This window comes from Trachemys scripta, chromosome 6, assembly GCF_013100865.1.
Source record: "Trachemys scripta elegans isolate TJP31775 chromosome 6, CAS_Tse_1.0, whole genome shotgun sequence".
In the NCBI taxonomy this organism is placed as follows: Eukaryota; Metazoa; Chordata; order Testudines; family Emydidae; genus Trachemys; species Trachemys scripta.
In genome coordinates, this window is record NC_048303.1 from 35527367 (window position 1) to 35550159 (window position 22793).

At 40.4% G+C, this 22793-nt stretch overlaps 1 protein-coding gene across 2 annotated transcripts in view; it reads left to right on the top strand.

The window, feature by feature from the left end:
• The window catches only part of NDUFAF2 (NADH:ubiquinone oxidoreductase complex assembly factor 2), a 132580-nt gene that overhangs the window by 99044 nt on the left and 10743 nt on the right, over positions 1 to 22793 (top strand). For both annotated transcript variants that reach the window (XM_034774439.1, XM_034774438.1), the window contains one exon: positions 8067 to 8107. In XM_034774439.1, coding sequence (XP_034630330.1) covers positions 8067 to 8107 — 41 coding nt within the window. The remainder of the gene's footprint in view (positions 1 to 8066; positions 8108 to 22793) is intronic.

Sequence of the window (22793 nt, forward strand, 5' to 3'; positions counted from 1 at the left end):
AACCTGTCTTATGAAAGGAGACTCAAAGAGTTTGGCTTGTTTAGATTAACCAAAAGAAGGCTGAGGGGAGATACGATTGCTCTCTATAAATATATCAGAGGGATAAATACCAGGGAGGGAGAGGAATTATTTAAACTTAGTACCAATGTGGACACAAGAACAAATGGATATAAACCGGCCATCAAGTGTGGACACTGAAATTAGACGAAGGTTTCTAACCATCAGAGGGGTGAAGTTCTGGAATAGCCTTCCAAGGGGAGCAGTGGAGGCAAAAGACATATTTGGTTTCAAGACTAAGCTTGATAAGTTTATGGAAGGGATGGAATGATGGGATAGCCTAATTTTGGCAATTAATTGATCTTTGACTATTAGCAGTAAATATGCCCAATGGCCTGTGATGGGACACTAGACAGGGTGGGATCTGAGTTACTATAGAGAATTCTTTCCTGGGTGTCTGGCTGGTGAGTCCTGCCCCCATGCTCAGGGTTTAGCTGATCACCATATTTGGAGTCAGGAAGGAATTTTCTTCCAGGGCAGATTGGCAGAGACCCTGGGGGTTTTTCGCCTTCCTCTGCAGCATGGGGCACAGGTCACTTTCTGGAGGATTCTCTGCACTTTGAAGTCTTTAAACCACAAGTTGAAGACTTCAATAGCTCAGACATAGGTCAGGGGTTTGTTATAGGAATGGGTGAGATTCTGTGGCCTGTATTGTGCAGAAGGTCAGACTAGAACATCATAATGGTCCCTTCTGACCTTAAAGTCTTAAAGTCTATGAGAACAGTATGCTGCTTTCCGGAGCCACGACACCAGAAGTCTGTCCAATCTTAGGACTTATCAAGTCATTGGGCAAGGATTCAGTGGTTCATATTGGCTCTAATGATACTGCAGCGTGGGATATCTTGCAGATAGCAGATGACTTCAGGGAACTCAGAAGTGTGCTGAAGAAGAATGTCCAAACGATCTTCTGAGACCCTTCCTGTCCCATGAGCAAAGAAAGATAGAAGGTAAAAGATTCTAGAAGTGAACCACTGGCTAAAATTGGTGTAGGGTAAGGGGTTTCGGTTTTGTGGAACATTGGTCAACTTTGCTGTGGGGAGCGGGGACTGTGTAGTTTGGATGGCCTCCACCTAATTAGAAGAGGGACCAATCTCCTTGGGGACAGTCTGTTTAGAGTAATCAGGAGGTAGTCAAAGTAATAACGCTGAGAACAAAAGTAATCAAGGAATCAAAGGACATGAAGAGAAGAAATTCTTGATTATCCTATACACCAACACTAGGAGCCTGTGTAACAAATGAGGAATTGGAATTGCTCATTTATAAATATAAATGTGGTCTAATTGGTATTACTCAAATGTGGTGGGATGATTTGCACAATTATAAAGTTAAAATCAATGGTTATAACCTATTTAGGAAGGATCAAGTAGGCAAGAGAGGAGAGGTAGTGACACAGTATGTAAAACATGACAATACTTGTTTCCAAGTCACTGATAACTCAAAAAAAAAAAAAAAAGTATTGAATGCTTATGGGTCAATGTCTTAACAGATAAAGCACAAGAGGAGTATTAGTTGGTGTCTGCTACAGACCATCACTGATAAAGTTTGCAGATGACCCAAAAATTGGGGAGTGATAATTAAAAGGATTGGTCACTGATTGAGTGATCTGGATTGCTTGGTAAACTGGGTGTGAACAAAATATGCATTTTAATAGGCTAAATATAAATGTGTACGTCTAGGAACAAAGGATGTAGGGCATACTTACAAGATGAGGGATTCTCTCCTGAGAAGCAGTGACTCTGAAAAAGATTTGGGGGTCGTGATGGCTAATCAGCTGATCATGAGCTCCCAGTGTGACACTGTGACCAAAAAAGTTAATGCAATCTTGAGATGCATGAGCAAGGGAATCCTGACTAGGATTAGAGAGGTTATTTTACCTCTGTATTTGGCACCGGTGTGACTGCTGCTGGAATAATGTGTCCAGTTCTGGTGCCCACCATTCAAGGAGGATGTTAATACATTGGAGAGGGTTCAGAGAAGAGACACGAGAATGATTAAAGGATTCCTGATAGTGATAGACTAAAGGAGATCCATCTGTTTTGCTTAACACTCCAGGGGCTCGAAGTTGAAGCTAGACCACTTCAGACTGGAAATAAGGTGTACATTTTAACAGTGACAGTAATTAATCATTGGAGCAGTTTACCAAGGGTCATGGTGAATTCTTCATCACAGACAATTTTTAGAAAAACATCCATTCTTGATTTTAAATATATGCTCTAGGAATTATTTTGGGGAAGTTCTATGGCCTGTGTTCTACCAGAAGTCAGACTAGATGATCACTAAGGTTCCTTCTGGCCTTGGAATCTATGAATTCATACTTCTGTATTTTCAAAAGTAGTCACTGTATTCTTAGTGATGCTTCTTCAAGTCCCCTTTTGTGTAGTGCAATCAATGGTTTGTGATCAGTTTCTGCTTTGAAGCTTCTTCCATAGGAGTTGACATTTATACACCATACCTAGCGTTTCTTTTTCAGTTTGTGCATACATCTCTGTTGCTGTCATAGCCCTAATTGCATATGAGACTGGCAACCAATCAGTTTGATGACATGGTAATAGTACAGCTTCAAGCCCTTCTTTCAATGCATCTGTAGAGAATTTGATGTCCTACAGTGAGTCAAAATATTGCAGCACTGAAGCTGATGTCAGAATGTGCTTTAAATCATTGAACTCTCTCTTATGCTCTGGCATCCATACCCATTTGATGACGGAGACAGGGTGTACCAGACCCGTTGAGGCCCCCTGCTGGAGGCCTTGTGGTCCTACCACAGCTCACCCCAATGAAGGTGGGTCCTCTAGGCTTGCCTACAGAGATTGCAGAGAAGCACCCAATCAGAGCGCAGCAGGCTCAAATAAAAGGAGGTGCAGGGCCTGAGCAGGTTAATTCCTGTCTCGGACCAGAGGAGTAAGAAAGCGTCCTCTTTACTGGAGCTCAAGGGAGAACCAGAAGATGGGTTCTGATGGCATTGGCATTCGGGGAGGAAGAAGAGGAGTGGAGAACTTCAGCCCTGAGGTAAGTGTGAAGAGAAAGTGGTTACGTGGGAAGTGACCCAGGGAATAGCCCTAAAGTAAGGGTGAAGAGGAAGGGGCTGTGTAGGAAGCAGCCCAGGGAATGCAGCAGGAGCAACTATTAATGGAATCAGTACATAGCTGCTGTTTATAAGGTCCCTGGGTTCGGACCTGGAATAGTGGGCAGGCCTGGGTGCCCCTCTACCAACCACTAGCATATTGGCCAAAGCCCCAAGAAGGGGACAAGTTTAATTTAGAAGCCCAAGCACAGCGCTGGTATTTAAAGGGCTCAGGGATGGGGATGAAGATCCTGCAGAGAGCCAATCATTTGTTGGACTTTGTTACTCCAGAATGGGACTGCACTTGAAGGAGTGACCTGGCTGGAGAGCAAAGGCAAAGAGTCTCCTGGGAGAAAGCCCTGGGGGCATTGCTCCATACCAAGGCAGGTCAGACTTACTAGCTAGCCCAGAGGGGGGCCACAGATACCAACAAGGACACAGTGATAGTCCTTTTTGGACCTTTTTTTTTCCCGGAAGGGATTCATCCACTTTAGACATTGTGTGACTTAGCTGGAGGGCTGAGCCATTGAAGACTCATCTGATTCAGGCGGCTGACAGGGGGCACCGCGAGCAGAGAGATAATGCGGGTTCATGCCTAGCTGACAGGAAGTGCTCATGAGAGGCGAGTGCGCCCCATCACAGTGATCTTGTGAGGGAGATAGCTTAGATAAGTTGTACAAGCTGTATAGTTAAGTATGAATTTGCTGACATAATTCAACATGCCTAGCAACATTTGAATCCCCTTTTTATCTTCAGATCTCAACATGTTCAGTACTGCCTTAATCTTTGATTCATCAGGCAAAATTCTTTTTGAGGTGCGTCTCTCTCCCAAGTATATTATTCCCATTGTTTGAAATTGACATTTGGTCACATTAAGGTTAGCGCTCGCAATTTCCAGAACTGTTTGGTATTTCCTGATGTTCAGTGGCAGTGCTGCTCCAAATTATGTCATTGATGTAGCCTTTCGTGCCTGCTATGCCCTCTAGCATCTGGCTTGTTGCATGGTGAAATACTTTTGGAGCTGAATATATTCTGAAAAGCAGTCTTAGGAAGCAGTATCTGCCAAATGGTGTGTTGAAAGTGCAGATCTTCGAGCTCTCAGTGTCCAAGAGATCTGCCAAAATCCAGCTGATGCATCTAATTTGCTGAAGAATTTGGCTCCTGCCATCTGGGACAACAGTTCATTTCTTGTGGGTAAGTGGAAGTGTCCCCTTAGATTTTAGTTCAATGCCTGAGGGTCAGTCCATAAACAGTCGTAGTCCCCTTCCTTTTTTCTGTACAGTTACTAAAGTGTAAACTTGGGTTGTACGTTCTTCTATTCTCCAGATGATACCATTTGGTTTGCGGCTGTTCATCTAGCCTCTTTCTTAAGGCTTGAGGAACATGTTGTGTAGTGTGTACCACAGCTTCTGCAACTTCTCTTTACTGTATCTTATATATTACTGGAAAACACTCATCTCCTGTGAATAAATCGTCATATGAAATGATTAAAATGTTCATAGCTGTTTCTATGTTGTCTTTCTGGCATACATCCTCTTAAGATCAAGCACCTTACATGTGGGAAGGCCCAAGACACTGTTTGTTTTCCTGTGTGTATGACCACAAATTCTTGTTTTATCATTTTCCCATTACATTTAAGTGTCAGTGTGCACTCACCCACCACTGGAATTGTTCCTTCAGAATAGTCTTTCAAACACTTTTTTGACTTTTCCACTTTCATGTGCTCCTTACATTTCTCTTTCATTTCCTGTTATTCCATTTACATGTGCCCCAATGTCTGTCTTGGACGTCACATATGTGCCAGCCATTTGTGCACTTTTTAATTACCCAGTCTTTTGAGTTTTCTGACTCCTCTATTATTGTCTTAAGAGCAGCTCTTCCTGTTCACTTGAGGAATCCCGTGCGCTTTACTGCTTTCTCTGCACATTTTAGCATAATGGTTGGGTTTACTGCAGTTTCTACCTACTTGTCTGAATGCTGGGCATTTCATTGCTACATAAAATCATAGAATATTACATCACTGGATTTGTTTTCTGCTTTCCATGTTTCTGTCTTTGGCCAATTTCTGTGAGCTTTTCCCTTGTTGGTTTAGCTATAGTAATTTGTCATGAGCTCTGTGCCTATCTGTAAGCTTTTTATTTGTGTTTCTGTTTGTTCTGCTGCTTGGTATGTACATAGTGCCCTTTCTAGCATCAGGTCCATTGCCTAGTAACTGTTACATCACAGGACAATCTGATCTTTAATGAGAGCTTTTTAATATTACAACACTGACTTTTTAGTTCTAAGCCTGACAGACTCCTCTATTGTTTCCCCTTCATTCTGTGTTCTCATCCTGAACATATATCTCTCATAAGTAATGTTTTTTTTCCCCTAGGGACACAATGATCCTCAAACACTTTCATTATTTCTTCAAGCTTTCTTTTCCACCACCGCCATCTGTATAGAATGCATTGTGTACATTTAGGGCTTCTGAACCTGCTACCGTACAATCTTTTGCTTATTCTCTGGTTTATTTGCCCCTGTAGCTTTCATATACCGTTCAAATTGCTGTCTGAACCTTTTCCAAGCATAAGCAGAACTTTCCCTGATTCTTAGGGCTAGTGGGAAATTACTTGCAGTTCCATGGGCTCTGGAGTAGCCTTTGCAATGTGAACTCTCACTGGGTCTTCCAGCATAGTGTGCCTTCCACACCTGGTACCATGTAATATCTGCCTGATTAGCAGAGTGGTGTCGAGATCGACCCTTTACTATGCACAGAAAAGAGGTAACAAAACTTCCTACTGCTCTGTGAGGCTGCAGCCTATGGCTGCCTTGCCCTGGACTTCTTTTGTTTCTGCCCCAGCAGGAAGTGTGTCATTGGGGAAACCAGAAACTACATTTAGCATGTAGAGGAAGCATTACATCTATATGCTTTCTAGGGGACTTACTGTATGGCTCAGGGAGGAACTGGGTGGTTGGGGTAAGAGGGACCTAGGTTTGGTGGAATGGAGCTAGGGAGTGGAAAGCAGGGACTTTGGGGTGGCAGGGACCTGGTGAGGAGGAATGGGAATGGAGGGAACCCAGACCCTGCCGTGGTATGGGGGGCACACAACAACCTTTGCAAGGGGGAGACTATGCAGGAGCCTGGTAAGAGGGGGCCACACAGAAACTTCAGCATTGGTAGAGGGAGAATGGGGCACATACAGGGTCCCTGCCAGGGGTGGAAGAGAGGAATAGGGTTGCCTCACAGCCCCTGCTGTGGAAGGGAATGGGGCACAATGGTATGGGGAGAAGGAAACACAAAACCACTGGCATGTGGCAGAGGGGGGAATGAGGGGGACACACAGAGCTCTAGGCATGGGATGGTTGGGGGGAGTTGCAGGGAGTCTCTGAGAGGGATGGGAGGGTGGCATACAGGGAGTTTGTGGGAGGGACTGGATTGATGCAAGGAGCTCCTGTTGGGTGCAATGCACTTGGCCTACAGAAGCTATGAATTGTGCAACCCCATACTGAATACTGTATTTTGACCTGGTTATTGGAATATTTACTGAATGACTACATTGGATTAAATCAACAGGACTATTGGGAAACAAACATGACTCGAGATAAGACATCCCTCAACAAACTCTTGGGAATTGTTACAAAACACCTGAGACAATGCACGGGCCTTTTCCTTTTATGCTCTAGGTTGGCCCCTGTAGAGCACACCAAACTGGTTTTGGGCATCAGGTCCAAGCATGTGAGCTGAGAGAACAAAGAGCTTTGTCTACCTTTAAAGACAAGTCTCTCAAGTATGTTGTATGTCTACACTGCAATGAAACATCTGCAGACTATGTCAGCTGAGTCACTACAGGGTGGTTTAATTGCAGTGTAGCCGTTTGGAGACCCTCTCCCACGTGAGAGGGGCCTGGGCTCCAGCCTGAGCCTGAACGTCTACACTGCAATTAAACAGCCCCAAAGCCTTAGCCCCACGAGCCTGAGTCAGGGCTGACCCAGGCCAGCCAGGGGTGATTAATTGTAGTGTACACATACCCTCAGATTCCAGAGGTTGGGGTGTCTGCGAAGTTGGATATACTAGGTCTTCATGTTAAGGATGGTAGGACTTCAGGTAAGATAGGCTTGCACGTAGTCCTTAAAAAGTTTTTTTTAAAAAAACAACTTATCTTATGTTATGCTTTGTTCCAATGGTTAAAAATAAACAATATTTTGTTTTAAGAAGGCTATTTTGAGTCACAGTAATCCACTGGTCACAAGTTCCTTCAGGGAAGAACTGTAGGTACCGAACCCAGGCATACCTGTTTGGATAAATATGGTTGATGTGCAGGATTCTGCACCCCAGGGAGAATCATGTGATTTCACCGCAGGAGAGTTGAAGGCACAAAGCCTGATACCTCAGGGGATGTGGTCAGAGAGACCAGAGGGGGGTTGGAAGTGCAGCTAGCCCTGTAATCGTGACATCTGCTACTTGTACTCACCAGTTGGACTATTTGTAGAGCAAGGGTACTACCTCAGCATAAGGGTTTCAGAATCCCACCATACATCCTATTTGTCACATTTTCATGAGTAATTTAAACATTTTTGGACTTTAACACTTTAGTCATATCCAGGAATCCTCTCTCCAAAGTGGTGTAAAGCTATTGATCATGCCCATTGCAGGAGAGTCGTTTTGTTGTTTTCTCTGGGTGAAATTCACCGTTGTGCAGAGAGCTTCACAAAAGGCTTGAGCCCTTCTTTGAAGATTTAAGTAGTGCATAGGCCTTATTCATGCTCTCTAAACTGAAAGTGTGAATTTTACCAACTGGGGTTTTGGGCAAGGGCAAATAACTGCTTAAAAATTAAATACTGTATTTTGGGGGAATTTGGTGTTATGGTTTCCTGCAAATTGTTGCTGTGCCTTTTGTGAATTCATAATATCTCTGAGGTGTAAGAAATATTTCCCTTCTTTGAAATATTTTAATATGTTTTGCAGCTTGGATTAGAAAAAGAAGAAAGGATCCACCCACAATGGAGGTAAGAGCTGAAGTGCCTTGTCAATTGTAAATCCAGTTTAACTAGACCAATTAGTTTTCTTGGACTGATCCATCAAACCATTTTAGAGAGAGAATGTAAAGAGTGCGGCCTACCCATTTTGTTTTATGTAAATGATATACAGTAGAGATATAAACGCTTCTAGAATTTTATAGTACAGTGTTAACGTCAGGGTGTGGAAGTAGAAATGAAATTCCTGAATTGTTTATATATCTGTTTCTTACATAGAATTTCTCAGAATTAAGTTACATTGTGATGTCGGGATAAGTAATTGTGGTCATTCAGAAACTTCTAAATAAGTGAATTGTTATGAATATTTTTTTTTAAATCAGACTCTCTCTATCCTAGTATGATTTTTTTTTTCATGCCAATTGACGTTAAAGTGCAGGCTTCAAAGCCAGTTGCCAGCATATTCATCAGAACAGAAAAAGATATTGCATTAACATTTTACAATACTAATGAGATGGGCTTTTTGCAGTCCTGACTTTTTTTCAAAAGTGCTTTCTAATGGAATAAAGCTGTGAAATATTGCTTACTCTTTCATGCTGACAAATGTGCAAAGAATGGAACAATTCTGACTGTTAAGACCAGAAAAAACAAACCTGAATTTGACATAGTTTTATTGAAATCTGGCACTTAGCAATGAATCTATAGACTTAAAAATGAGTAATCACTAAAGGCTCAATCCAAACAGAATCTGTCAGTAAGTTGAGCTCTATTGACTTCAGTGGCGCTACGTTGATGTACATCAGCTGAAGATCTGGCCCTATATCTGTGACCACCTGAACTGCACAACCTAGCAGGTTACCCACCATGGCTGCACATTAAGATGATGTATTCAGGATACTACTCAGCCTGTCATTTTTACACACCAGAACATTTTTTCAAGAGGCGCAGAATTATAGAAATGAGCTCTCATCTGCTATGCAGCTCTTTCTATTGGTGTCTCTTCCACTTTCCCTTCCCCACTCCTCACTGGAGTTATCCAGGCAATGGGGGCTGTAGTAAACCCACAAGTGGAACTAAAATGGAGTTAAGCCTGTGTTCCAGAGGCTGTTGAGGACCTTAAAACAAAAATGCTTGTGCAAAGAGTACATCTTTGCTCATACCCCTCTCGCTCTAGTCACTGAAGAAATGGGAGTGCTTCTCTCTCCATTCTTTCTGCTGGGGCTCCATAGATCAAAGTGCTGTTGGGGACAGAGAGGGAGTCTTCAGATTACTGGGCTCTATCTCTTCTCCCTGGCTGAGTTTAGGTCAGCATCAACTAAATGTCAACTTGGATCATGATGTTCTGTCAGTATTTCTTTCCTTGCTGAGAATATACGTCCTGTGGTACTGGGACTTCAGAGATGTTGAGTGACCCCCAATATTACTTCCATAAGTCAGATTGCCATCCTTGTTGGGCTGGTAGAGTCTGAGACTATGCCCCTGAGAAGCAGAATTAGTTTGTGCAGCCATGTTCTTTCGGAACTGGTGTTGTTAAGGCTGCTTCTGGTGGGGAGGTGTGGGAGGTTGGGGCAGTGGTCAGTACCCCTTCAGAACAGGAAGCAGGCATCCCCTGCGGATGAGCAGCTATAGAGGCACATTTGGATCATTAGATCCCTAAATATGTCACATTGTAGATGAAGTGAGCTGAGGAGGATGAAAGATTATTGGAAGTAATGGTGCATTCAGTCATAGAACTACTCATGCCTTCAACTTCATGAGGTTTATTAGGGTCCAAAAATTATTTAGCAGCTAAGTACTATACCTGCAGGGCTGTGCATTGACCTTATCAGAGAAGAAATGATAAACTGGGAATCTGAATAGTAGTTAATTTTTTGTTGGAACTAATCCCTAAGGTAGTTTTTTTTTCCCCCTGTATGTAATATAAGTGAAACTAATACATATTAAAAACTCTCAAACAGACTGAAAATAGCATTATTATAATATGTACAGCATATGCAAAATATATGATGGTGAGGGATAATGATTTTTTTCAGCATTCAGGTGGGATGATATACATAATCCACTTGCCCTGATAGTCTTTATACACCACAACACACCATATATATATATATATCACACACACACACACACGAGAGGAAATTTTTCTGTTTTCCCACAATGTACTGATAGCTTTAGTGTTTTATCTACAGTAATCCCTAGATATCTCTGCTGGTTTGTATTCTGTATTATACTCCCTTTTGGACAATAATGTTGATATGGTAACTGCTCTTTGACAACTATGGAACTGGGGAATATTTGTGACCATATTTCATATTGAAACTGTTGTATAACAAATCTCCTTGTCACTCTCACTCCAGGAGAAAGATGTGAGAAAATCTCCTCAAAAGGCTGTAGAGCACACCAATTTTGAATTTCAGTCTTTGACATTGCACTGTTATGTCACTTTGTTACGCTGCATCACGACACAGTGCGAACAGTTCACTTCCTGAAACTTAAGGAACTTGAGCTCTACCTCTGCTGTTTTGGTAGGAAACAGCTGTACCCTTGCAAATCCCTGCATGTTTTAACCATTGACTTCTCTTTAGCCCCTTACCCATCCTTCCTTGCCCCTTTTTCCTCCTACCCCAACTCTAACATATATTGTTCTTTCTCTTCGTTTCCCCTCCTCCACTCTGCCCTATTGGCCTCCTGTTTCCCTTTCTCTTTCATCGTAGACTTTTATCTATCCAGCAAAACTTTACTTGAGGTGGTTGTGAACAACAGAGCTAGGAGACATGATACTGACCGTGGCTTTATGGTCAGCATAGACCAGCAAAAATAGTGTTCAGCCTCACATCAATGTGTAATCAGTTACTGACGTGCTGCTAAACATGATTTGTCCAGCTCTACACTGATCACTAAGCCATAGTCAGCATCAAGTCACATGATCCACATTTTATAGCACAAACAAGGCCTTTCTTCCTTTCATTCTTCGCCCCCCTTTAGTTTTGTCACTATGCACTCAACAGATCTTCATCATAATGCTTTAACTCAGCCCCTTATGGGCTGTAACACATAAGGAATTGAATTGATACTCATCTGTTGGTGTTGTCACTAGATTTAGTTTTTCTTATAGTGGAATCCTGCAATAATAATTTCTATTGGATAACTGCTTGTTCAGCTTTAAGGTACTTCACATATTTAGAGTTCTTTTTATTCCCCTTTTCCCCCTTTTTTGGAGGACAGTTACTTAGAACAACACCCCGTTTGCTTGGCAAGTCAAAACCCAAGAACATTTTTGTCCTGTTAATTATGTCTAATCTGGGCAGTAATGGAAAGAATGTCAGTGGTTCAGAGCCTGGGGTTTTACAAAGTAACCCTCTGGGATGCTGAGCCACAGTTGGTTGCCTTTTGATTTTTATTCCAACTTGAAATATACCAGATCTCCTCCTTAACTAATTTATAACGTTGGTAATAAAACACAGCTTGGTCTGCAAGTATTTGCAAAGTAATATGGTGTTAAGACTACAGTGTTTCTATGGTAATGAGACTCCATTTAGATAGAGACTTTGGGCCATATCCTCATATAAATCAGCATATACATCAATTTATATCACCTAAGGATCTGGCCTCAGATAGCTATATCATTGCATCCTAAAGACAGTAACACATTGTGTATGTATGGACATATATAGTCTGTTCAGACAAAGTTACAGTTACACTGAAATGTTCCTCAACTATTATAAAGGACATAATAAATTAAACCCTTATCAATAGAACAAGAGATGAATGAGTAAATATCTTGGAACATTCTGAGATTAGGCAGTGCCCATCTCTTAACTATGTATACAGGCACTAGAGGTGAGCATTGACCTTTCCAGACAAATAAAAAGACAAGTCCCTGTCCTGAGGGACTTATAGTCCAAATTAATCAGAATATTTTAAAGTCTACAGAAGTTGCAACTTTAAATCAAGTGTTATTCTGTCAAAGAGATCTGGTAAATTATCACATTACGTGCAAATCATCTTATCTGATAAGTGGGTCACCAAAGTTATCTTTGGATATACTGGTGGAGTACTGTTGTACCTTCAGATTTACCCTGATTGTGAGTTGAACTATAAAAAGTGAGTCTAAGTTCATAAGATGTCATAATAACCTATAATAACAAATGTAAATAGGAACAGGTTAAGAAAACCAGACAGAAAACTTAAATTAGTCTAAACAAAAAAGCCTATTGATATAACTCCTGGACGGTGTTGAGATTATGCTTGGTAAATAAGAAAATGTGAGTCCAAAAATTAATGAACCAAAATTAGTGTGTCAAATACTAGGCTTAATCGGTGGACCGAATAGTGAGGGAATGGGCCATTCAACCCACTGCACTCCCATTTTGGGTCCTCACAGAAAGATTATTTGGTAAGGGAGGTGGGAAATAAGAACAACAGATGGGGACTACTGGAGCAAACTTGATCATCATAGCTGCCACCCCCACCATTTTCCTGGACCCTGCACTTTGTCATCCTGATCCTGAGAGAGATCCTGACTATATCAGGCCAGATGACATTGCCACTTCTACTGGCACTGGCTAAATCCCAAACACCACCTGAAATAAAATGGGATTGTACTTCAACAACAACAACAGCTCCAGCCCCACTCAACTAATTTCTTCTCTCTTTCCCGGAAGAACACTTATTAACATCTTTAATATCCTCTAACAGACTGTCAGAGAAGGGGATTTTCCTTCTAAAGACTCTTTCCAGCTAACGGGAAAGGGAACAAAGAACGTTGTTGGGGTTTTTTTAAATAAAAGCCTATTTAATATTTTATATTTGAAATCTTTTAACCGTTTTTCCTTCTTTTCTTTATCTTTAATAAAAAGTTAAAAGGATGTTTAGTGTTTGCACCATGGTACTAAGCAGGCTAAGATCTCTGTATACTAAACCCTGGGCCTTGTTTAACACTGTTTAATGTTGGACAGTGACTGAGTAATGTTAACACCTTTGGCCACATATTCCATGTAAATTAATAGGCACCCAGCGTGGGGCCTAAAGGGTTAATACATATTCAGAAGCTAGCGCACTGGCAAACAAGAAATTGTTTTCAAAATTAGTTTAAAACAAAAGTTTGTTTTTAAAATTCTTAGATGTGTAAAGCTTGTTTAAAATGAGCACGCAAAAAAGTTAATATTTTTTATTTAAAAAGGGGTTTACAATTGTTACAAAGTAATTTTTTTAGCAAATGCTTTTTCATTTTTTCTTTTATTTTAAAGTTTGTATTTTCTGTAATTAGTAATTTTAAGTTCAATACAAATATTTTTTTAAAAGCAAAAAATAAAAAAAAGTGTTAAATTATGAAAGGTTAAGTTGCTAAACAATTTTTTACTAACATGACATCTTAACCCTCTTATTAACCAAATGCCATTTTAATTCGGGGATGCTACTGCAATAACTGTAAATTAAATCTTAAACCACTAAAACCAAGGGCTTTTGCAATACGAAACTTTTTGGTAATTTTTCTAATTGTTTTGTTTTTGCAATCTTTTTTTCCCCTCCCTTGTCGTTTTTACCACCTCTGGGTGTTGCAAATGGCTCCCGAATGCAAAAGTGGTTGCAAAAGAACTTTTTGTTGGCTTTGGTAAAAATGCCATCAGGGCTGAAGTGTTTGTGTTTGTGAGGGAAGAGGATAGCTCAGTGATTTGAGGAGTGGCCTCCTAAACCCAGGGTTGTGAGTTCAATCCTTGAGGGGGCCCACTTAGGGATCTGGGGCAAAATCAGTACTTGGTTCTGCTAGTGAAGGCAGGGGGCTGGACTCGATGACTTTTCAAGGTCCCTTCCAGTTCTAGGAGATAGGATATCTCCATTAATTTCTTTGTTTTTTCCTCCAAGTGAGCAAGCATAACCACTACTGCATAATATTTTTATGATTTGTGTAAATATACAACTTTAACTGTATAAGCAGTAAAGGATGGGGAAGTTTTTGCCATCTTTACCCATTCAGGATGTAGAGCCGAGAAAGTAATAAAAGCTAGTTTGTTCTTAAATATCTTACGAACATATACCGGCAGCAAAGTTTTGTGTTTTATCAACAAATGAAGTAAGTTCTTAAGCTTTGTTAACATCACCATCTCTCCCAGCTCCATCTAAATCCCAAACACCACCTAAAACAAAATCAGACTTTTAACAACAGCTTCAGCCCATCTCAATTAACGTGTTCTCTTCACTCCAGAAACCAGTTTTTAACCTCTTTAATATCTTAAAAACTGTCAAACAAGGGAGATTTTTTCTAAAAACTCAAAAATAATTTTTAAAGTAAGCCTTAATAATATACATTTCAAATATTTTGTTTTTCCTTCTCTTCTTTATATTTAATTAAAAAAAAAGTTTGCCAAAATACTAAACAAACATTCTCTATATACCAAACCTTGTATAACACTGTTTAATGTTAAACAATAACTAAGTTATATTAACACCGTTAGCCCATATATTCCATCTAAACTAATACAACAGTACTATGGGGGTAAGGTTGTATTCATGATAGAAGATTTCTCTGCAGTTGTTCTCCATGTCCACCAAGAGTAGGAAAAAGAAGTAATGGGCCGAATTTGTAGCAAGGGAGATTTAGATACTAGGAAAATTTTCCTAACTATAAGGATAGTTAAGCAATGGAACAGGTTACCTAGGAAAGTTATAGAATCCCCATCACCAGAGCCATCCCTACGATATGAAAAATGGGGGCAATCGCCCCGGGCCCTGCCCTTTGGAGGCTCCCACGCTTCATGAGGAGGCGGATGGGGAGGTGAGGCGTGGGGTGGGCGGGGGCGTGAGGAGGAGCCCCCCTACCAACCTCCCCCTCCCTCCAGGTGCCTACTGCCGATCAGCTGTTTCACGGCATCTGGAGGTGCTGTGGGGGAGGAGAGAGGAGCTAGGGCTCAGTGCACTTGGGATAGGGGGTGGAACTGGGTGGGCAAGAGGCTGGGTGGGGCCTGGGCGGAGCCAGGGGAAGCATCCCTGGCAGACAGAAACTTGGTGCCTATGTCCCGGGCCCCGCACCCTCCTAGAGATGGGCCTCTCCATCACTGAAGAATTTTAAGGACAGGTTAGACAAATATCTGTCAGGGACAGTCTATGTTTACTTAATCCTGCCTCAGCATGGGGAGGGATGGACCAGATGACCTCTTGAAGTCCCTTCTAGTCCTCTATTCCTGATTTTTGTGATTTTTCCCGACAGTATTTCAAGGCATTATCTGACTTAACTTTTAAACAGTGCCGCTGGTAAACACCACTGTAACGAATGCTATGCATGTTGTTATCAGCTATAGACCCCTATTCTTGCTGTTTCCCTTCTGGCTGTAAAATCTACTCCAGTCTGAAAGCTGGCATGCTTCGTGGTCTCTACTCTTATCTATTGGATTTTTAAGACTTAATTATAAAGGAACAAAAAAAGATGATATTTTCAAAAAATCTTTCAGGGTCTTTTTCATGGACTCATGCTTCCATTGCATTGCCAGGCGTGCAAAATTTAAAGCTCTTAGACACTGAGGCGTCCATAGGAGTCTTATGGGCATCTCCCAGTTAGTGCTTTAGGAGGCTTCCTGCATCCTAAATTCATTTCCTTTTTGACAGCAGTTAGCAAGTAACTCCTGAGACCTCACTGTGCTTTGGTGATCACTCAGGCTTGCATGTTTTTCTCAAGCTTCACAGCATTCTACATCCTTTGTATCCTTTCTGGGTCAGTTTCCTGATTTCATGTTTTTTGTTTGTTTTGTTTTGGTTTTTTGTTTTGCTTTTAAAGCAGTCTTTCTTTTTTGTTGGTGTATTCCTACTTAAGCCAGTGTCCAGTTGCATCAGATGGGTACTTCAGTGAGGAATTGGAACTCTTCTATCCTCATCTCCATCATGCAAGTTTTCCAGGGATAACTTTAATAATAGATACACTGGGCCTTCAGCTTCTAAACTCCTCATCTGGAGCTTCTTAGGAAGTCAGGGCCTGACCGAATCCAGCCTAAGATCTATCTTGTTCAGTACCCTGTTACCTGGATAGTGGTCAGTACCAGTGCTTGGTTTGTGTCCTGGCAATGCCTAGGTTACTATAACTCACACTTGCCAAATAAGCAATGTCATCCCTTCTGAAATGCTGCACTTGGCCTGGGTTGAGCATATCTCCCTACTGCAATTCCATCCAGTGCAATGGAGGCTGCTGCTCTGATCTGGATTTTGAAAAAAGCCCAGGAAAACAAATATTGGGGGGAAGCTAAGAACCGAACCTATGTAAGGGGGTGTGCCTCCATGAAGGGAATGGGGCAAAAGTGTACTTCCATTAACCAACACTGACTAATCCTTCCTTCACTACACTGCCAGAATAGACTATCAACCTTGCCCCTTTCTGGTCCATCTTGGAGAATAGGAAAGATTAGTCATCTGAACAACCTTCAGATCATTATGACTTATTTACAAGGGCGAAGTCTAATGGCAATGAAAGTCTTTCATAAAGCAACCTAAAACAGTATTCTGACTCAAGTGTGCTGACTTGCTTATGAACCTCCTAAGTTAAGCATAATGTCTGGAAGAAAGAGGATACCATCTGGCTTTCCTCATATAGCATGGCTGTCCAATAAGTAATATAGGTTCAGCTCTTAATGAGTCACTACTAAAATCAGGTTTGTACCCCCATCACTAACTCTCTGTAATGCAACTTTGCACTTGGTGGGTGGTGTGCCTGTTCCTCCAGGCAGGGACCCGAATCACAGGCTGTTAATCCCTTCTTCCTACCCCCGCTGCAATCACACCATTCTACACCGAGATCTTGAAGACCCTTTAGCTCCAAATGTCACCCTCTGACACCTTTCATTCCCAATTGCTCTTTTATTATACATCAAGCTATTGGGTCAGAGAAGAATAGGGCTTCATCTCTGTGCCTGGCTTTCTGATACCTCTGCAGCAGCCGGAAAGCTATCAGTAGTGGGACTACTTTGTGTCAGTTCCCATCTTATACCAGCTGTCACAATGAGCCAGGTGCCACCTAGACAATCCATCATTACTGGGGTTCAATTGACAGAGCATTTCCTGCTGGATGGTTGGAAATGGATTTAGCTTAAAATATCCTCAGTTTTCTCAGTTTGTTACACCCTTACTGTTACTCTGACATTTTTTGTGTGTGTTAATATTTTGTGTGAGATTAAGTAGGTTTGTGTGTTTCTTTAGCTAGTGTGAAAAGCCTGAAAATGGCTTGGAATAGAAAATACTATAGTAAATGTTTCCTTTTCATTCCTAATGCATTATGTGCTTGATATGCAGTAATAAAACTAAATGGCTTCTGAATTGCACAGTTGGATACAAGGTGAAATGTTAAAAAGAAAAAAAAATTATGACAGCTCCTGTCTTCTTTCAAACTATTTCTAGCATTTCCATAATTATCTGTTTTGACAGCCTCCTTGTCAAGGGAGGAAAAAATGTACTTCAGTGAGTAGTAATAAGCATAAGGTTTCAATGATTGTTTTGCCCCCAAAAGAGAGTAATTACACTGAAACTTACGTTCTGTTTAGTTACCACAATGCATACCTGTTTTTTCCTTTTATTTGATCATAAATATTATTTATTTCTGAGGTGATTGATGAAAACTAACTTCAGTCAGAAGGATTAGTTTACATAGAATTCAAATTCCCTCACCAGAATGATATGCAATTTAGAAATATTCTTTATTTGACACTGTTTGAATCGCACACTTTATTTTTGCTTCTGTCTCCTTTCATATTCTTCAATTGAGAAGTTTTAAAATGGAAACTACTCCATGGAGAGTCTAGTATATTTCTCTCTGAAAAATGATTGCACTTGCACATAAAATAGGATTTTAGCAAATTAGGTTTTTTATTACTGACACCACAAAAAGCTGCAAAAATAGGATTTACAAGTGTTGGAAAATGGTGTGATAAAAGACAGAGGACAAAGATCTTTGGAAAAAGATACTTTTCGCTGATGTTGCTCAACATCACTGGAAACCATGGCCAGATTCAGATGCCCTTACTCCACCTTACTGCAGGAGTCAGCATGATTTCAATGTCACTAATCGTATGCATGTGCTACTCAACATCTGTAAAGGTATTGGAATCCGTTCCTACCATAGTATTGAGGCTGGAAAGCACTAATCAAAAAGCAGTGGCCTCTTTCCCTAATCTTCCCCTCCTCAGCAGGTGACTAACGTGAAGAATCCATCCTTTTACATATTCTTTGCTCCTTGATTCCCTTTATTCGTTTCCTTGGTTTGATCATAAATTGGCCTATGAGCTGCACAGAGGAGAACTGGGAGAGTAAGGCGCACCCTTTTACCTCTGTGCTGGCTACCTATATATCGGTTCACAACACAGTAGTCTGCTACTCCCTCTCCTGCACATGTAAGTGGGAAGTGGGTGGAACCTTGGCTGTATCCTCTAGTGTACCAGTCAGCGCAGCTGAGACAGTTGAGGGGGATGTAAACTGTGTCAGGAAAAGAGTTGCTATAGATTACATCATACACTGAGCAAGGAGAGGATCAGGGACCAATCTGTGACTCAGTCATAGTTTATTAGCTGCTGTGTTCTTGGAGCACCTCAGCTATGCACTGTTCTTTATTCAGGACAGAATGCTAGGTGCCAGTGCAGCCTTGAGTGATTGTAGTGTTCTTATTCCAACAACTTTCTCTTTTGTACATGAGCACATATTTGGTTCTCTATAAAATTCTACTTACTTTTTCTTGTCCTGTCATATGTAAAAATCAATCTTAGTTCCTCCCTCCCCGTATTTCCGTGATACCACTATGGTGCTGATAAAGTTATTTCACTTTCTAATTTCTATACATTTCCCCCTTCCTTCTCCCCCTCCTTAGAAAATATTTTTGCCAAGTCCACTGGAAAATAACTTCAACTGATACCATTAAATTCTTTTAACTTAGAAATAGCAATACAATAGCTTGGTAAAATTTTCAATCACTGTGGTCTAAACTGGATTTAAACTAGTGTTCTTGCAAGCTATAGAATTAGTATCTATTCTACTTAGCCCTGAAGTGTACCTACACTACATTTAAAACTCTGTCCAAGGCTGTTATAGATGAATGAGCCTATATAAGCCTGTTAATGTGTTGGCTTAGTACTTCCATGTTAAACTTATAATGCCCCTAGACATGATTAATTGCAGTTTTCTTGTTGTTATCAGTTCATATCAGGGTATTTGCACACCTCTCATTAAAAGGGTCACAAAAATGACATAAGCACCACTTTTACAGAGTATAACCAAATGCTGACCTTAGTAGAATATCCTGAAAGACATCCGTTCAGTTGTGTTTCCATTGTAGGAGAATTACCTTCAATGTTGCCCTTTTAAAAACATGTGCTGTTAGCATAATAAAAGAACTAGACCTTTAGCTGCATATGTTTAGAGATTGGGTTAGGTTGTAAGTGAAAGTACCACTTCTAAAACAATTACTATTTTAGCTTAATAATTAGTTAATTTGGGGGATTTAAAAATTATTTTGTCTTGTGTTCAGAGAACAAAAAAAGCATTCCACCAAAATTCTCTAGCCAGTGAAGAAGACAAACTATGTAATTGTCCCCAAATAAAGATTGTTCAGATCAATTTGTTGCTGAAATATGTGGGACACACAAGCTCAAAAAAGCATGTCAAAGTAACAAAGCAGTCCACATTTTAATAATTGTAATTAATCAAAGGGTGTTTTCAGTTAAACTGAATCTGAATAAATTACATTTGACATTGATTTGGCAAATGTTTACCGTTTGTTGGCAGGAATACTTAGAAGGCACATCTTATGCAAAAGCATTACTTGATTAGCCACTGTTTGGTTTAAATAGATTTCTTAGCAAACCCAGATTTATCTTTCTAATTTCAACTGTTCTTCTGTGTTTGCACTGCCCTGCACTGGCACTGCCCTTCATTTACTGTTTTAGTTACCACTCCCAGATAAGAATGGTTGGATTAATGTTCAATTGCTGAGCTAGAAGGAATTGCTTGGGTCAGAACAACATTCGGTGCTGATTGGTGACCAAAGAGCCCTTTTCTCCCTCCCAGATTTGAAACATAATAACCTAATGGCCTATTATTTCATCTTGACTATTTCACTTGTAAAACCAGAAAATGTATTTAATTAACCAATTTGGCAATACTGTAAAAGTGTGCACATCAGTTTAGCTTTCATCACATTACTAGATTTTAATTATGTCTCATCAGGTAAAAACTTTGCCATTGTGAAATGAATACTAAACTTTATTAATAACATTTCAAAATAGCTTCTCTGTGTCCTTTCTGTTCACCAAATGTTATAGAAATACATTTCTGCTCAGATGTGCACATGCATTCTTAACAGAGTTTAAAATTCAAGTTTCATGGATTCATAGATTCCAAAGCCAGAAGGGACCGTTCTGATCGCCTAGTCTTACCTCCCATATAACGTAGGCCATAGAACTTCCCCAAAATAATTCCTAGAACATAGCTTTTAGAAAAATCCAATCTTGATTTAAAATTTGTCAGTTATGACCCTTGGTAAATTGTTCCATTGGTTAATTACTTTCATCATTAAAAATTGATGCTGTATTTCCCGTCTGAATTTGTCTAGCTTCAACTTCCAGCCATTGGATTGTGTTATACATTTCTCTGCTAGACTGAAGATCCTGTTTATTAAATATTTATTTCCTATGTAGATATTTATAAATTCTGATCAAGTCCCCCCCCTTAATCTTGTCTTTATTAAGCTACATAGACTCAAGGAGTTCAATCTATCACTATAAGGCATGTTGTCTAATCCTTTTGTCATTCTCATGGTTCTTCTCCCAACCTTCCAATTTATCAACCTCCTTGAATTGGGGACATCAGAACTGGACACCATATTTGAGCAGTGGTCACACTAGTGCCAAATACAGAGGTAAAATTATCTCTACTCCTATTTGAAATCACTATTTATGCATCATGTATTGTATTAGCCCTTTAGCCACTGCATCGCACTGGAAACTCAAGTTCGGCTGATTATCCACCCAGGACCCCCAAATCTTTTTCAGAGTCACTGCTTCCAGAATAGAGTACCCCATTCTGGATATGAGTCAACAGTGTGCCCTTGTTGCCAAGAAGGCTAACGGCATTTGGGGCTGTATAAGTAGGGACATTGCCAGCAGATCAAGGGACGTGATCGTTCCCCTCTATTCGACATTGGTGAGGCCTCATCTGGAGTACTGTGTCCAGTTTTGGGCCCCACACTACAAGAAGGCTGTGGAAAAATTGGAAAGAGTCCAGCGCAGGGCAACAAAAATGATTAGGGGGCTGGAGCCACATGATTTATGAGGAGAGGCTGAGGGAACTGGGATTGTTTAGTCTGCAGAAGAGAAGAATGAGGGGGGATTTGATAGCTGCCTTCAACTACCTGAAAGGGGGTTCCAGAGAGGATGGATCTAGACTGTTCTCAGTGGTACCAGATGACAGAACAAGGAGTAATGGTTGCAGTGGGGGAGGTTTAGATTGGATATTAGGAAAAACTTTTTCACTAGGAGGGTGGTGAAGCACTGGAATGGGTTACCTAGGGAGGTGGTGGAATCTCCTTCCTTAGAGGTTTTTAAGGTCAGGCTTGACAAAGCCCTGGCTAGGATGATTTAGTTGGGAATTGGTCCGCTTTGAGCAGGGGGTTGGACTAGATGACCTCCTGAGATCCCTTCCAACGCTGATATTCTATGATTCTTTGTGTATGGCCTACATTCTTAGTTCCGAGATGTATACATTTACATTTATATTAAAATCCATATTGTTTCCTTGTGCCCAGTTACCAAGCGATCCAGATTGCTCTGTATTAGTGACCGGTCCTCTTTATTATTTACCACTCCTTCAATTTTTGTGTCCTCTGCAAATTTTATCAGTGATGATTTTATGCTTTCTTACAGGTCATTAATACAAATATTAAATAGCATAGGGCCAAGAATCAATCCCTGCAGGACCCCTGCTCAATGATTCCCTGTTTACAATTACATTTTGAGACATATCAGTTAGCAAGCTTTTAACCCATTTTATGTGTGCCATGTTAATTTTATATTCTAGTTTTTTAATCAGTGGAATATGGTACTAAGTCAAATGCCTTACAGAAGTCTAAGTGCATGGCATCACCTCTACTATCTTTTATTAACCAAACTTCAAACCTCACAAAAAAAAATCAAGTTAGTTTGAGAGGATCTATTTTCCATAAATCCATGTTATTAGCATTCATTATGTTACCATTTTTAATGCTCTAGGAATCAAGTCCTATATCAGCTATTCCATTATCTTGTTTGGGATCAATGTCAAACCAACAGACCTATAATTACCCAGGTTGTTGTCCCCTTTGCCCTTTTTAAAATATTGGCACAACATTAGCTTTCTTTCATTTTTCTGGAACATCCCAGTTTTCCAAGATTTACTGAAAATCAAAATCATTGGTCCAGCAAGGTCCCCTCAGCCAGCTCTCTTAAAACTCTTGGATACAAACTATCCAGTCCTGCTGATATTTAAAAATGTCTAACTTCAGTCACTGCTGTTCATCATCTTCCTGAGATACTAGTGGAATGGCAGAGTGTTATCAGATGATCAGTATTTGGGAAAAATAGATTATAATGGTCTGAACAGACTATTTATTGAACACTTCTGCGTTTTCTGCATCATTATTAATAATTCTATCATTTCCATCAAGTAATGGACAAATACCATTGTCAGATTCTTTTTTTTTTTTTTTTGTTCCTAATAT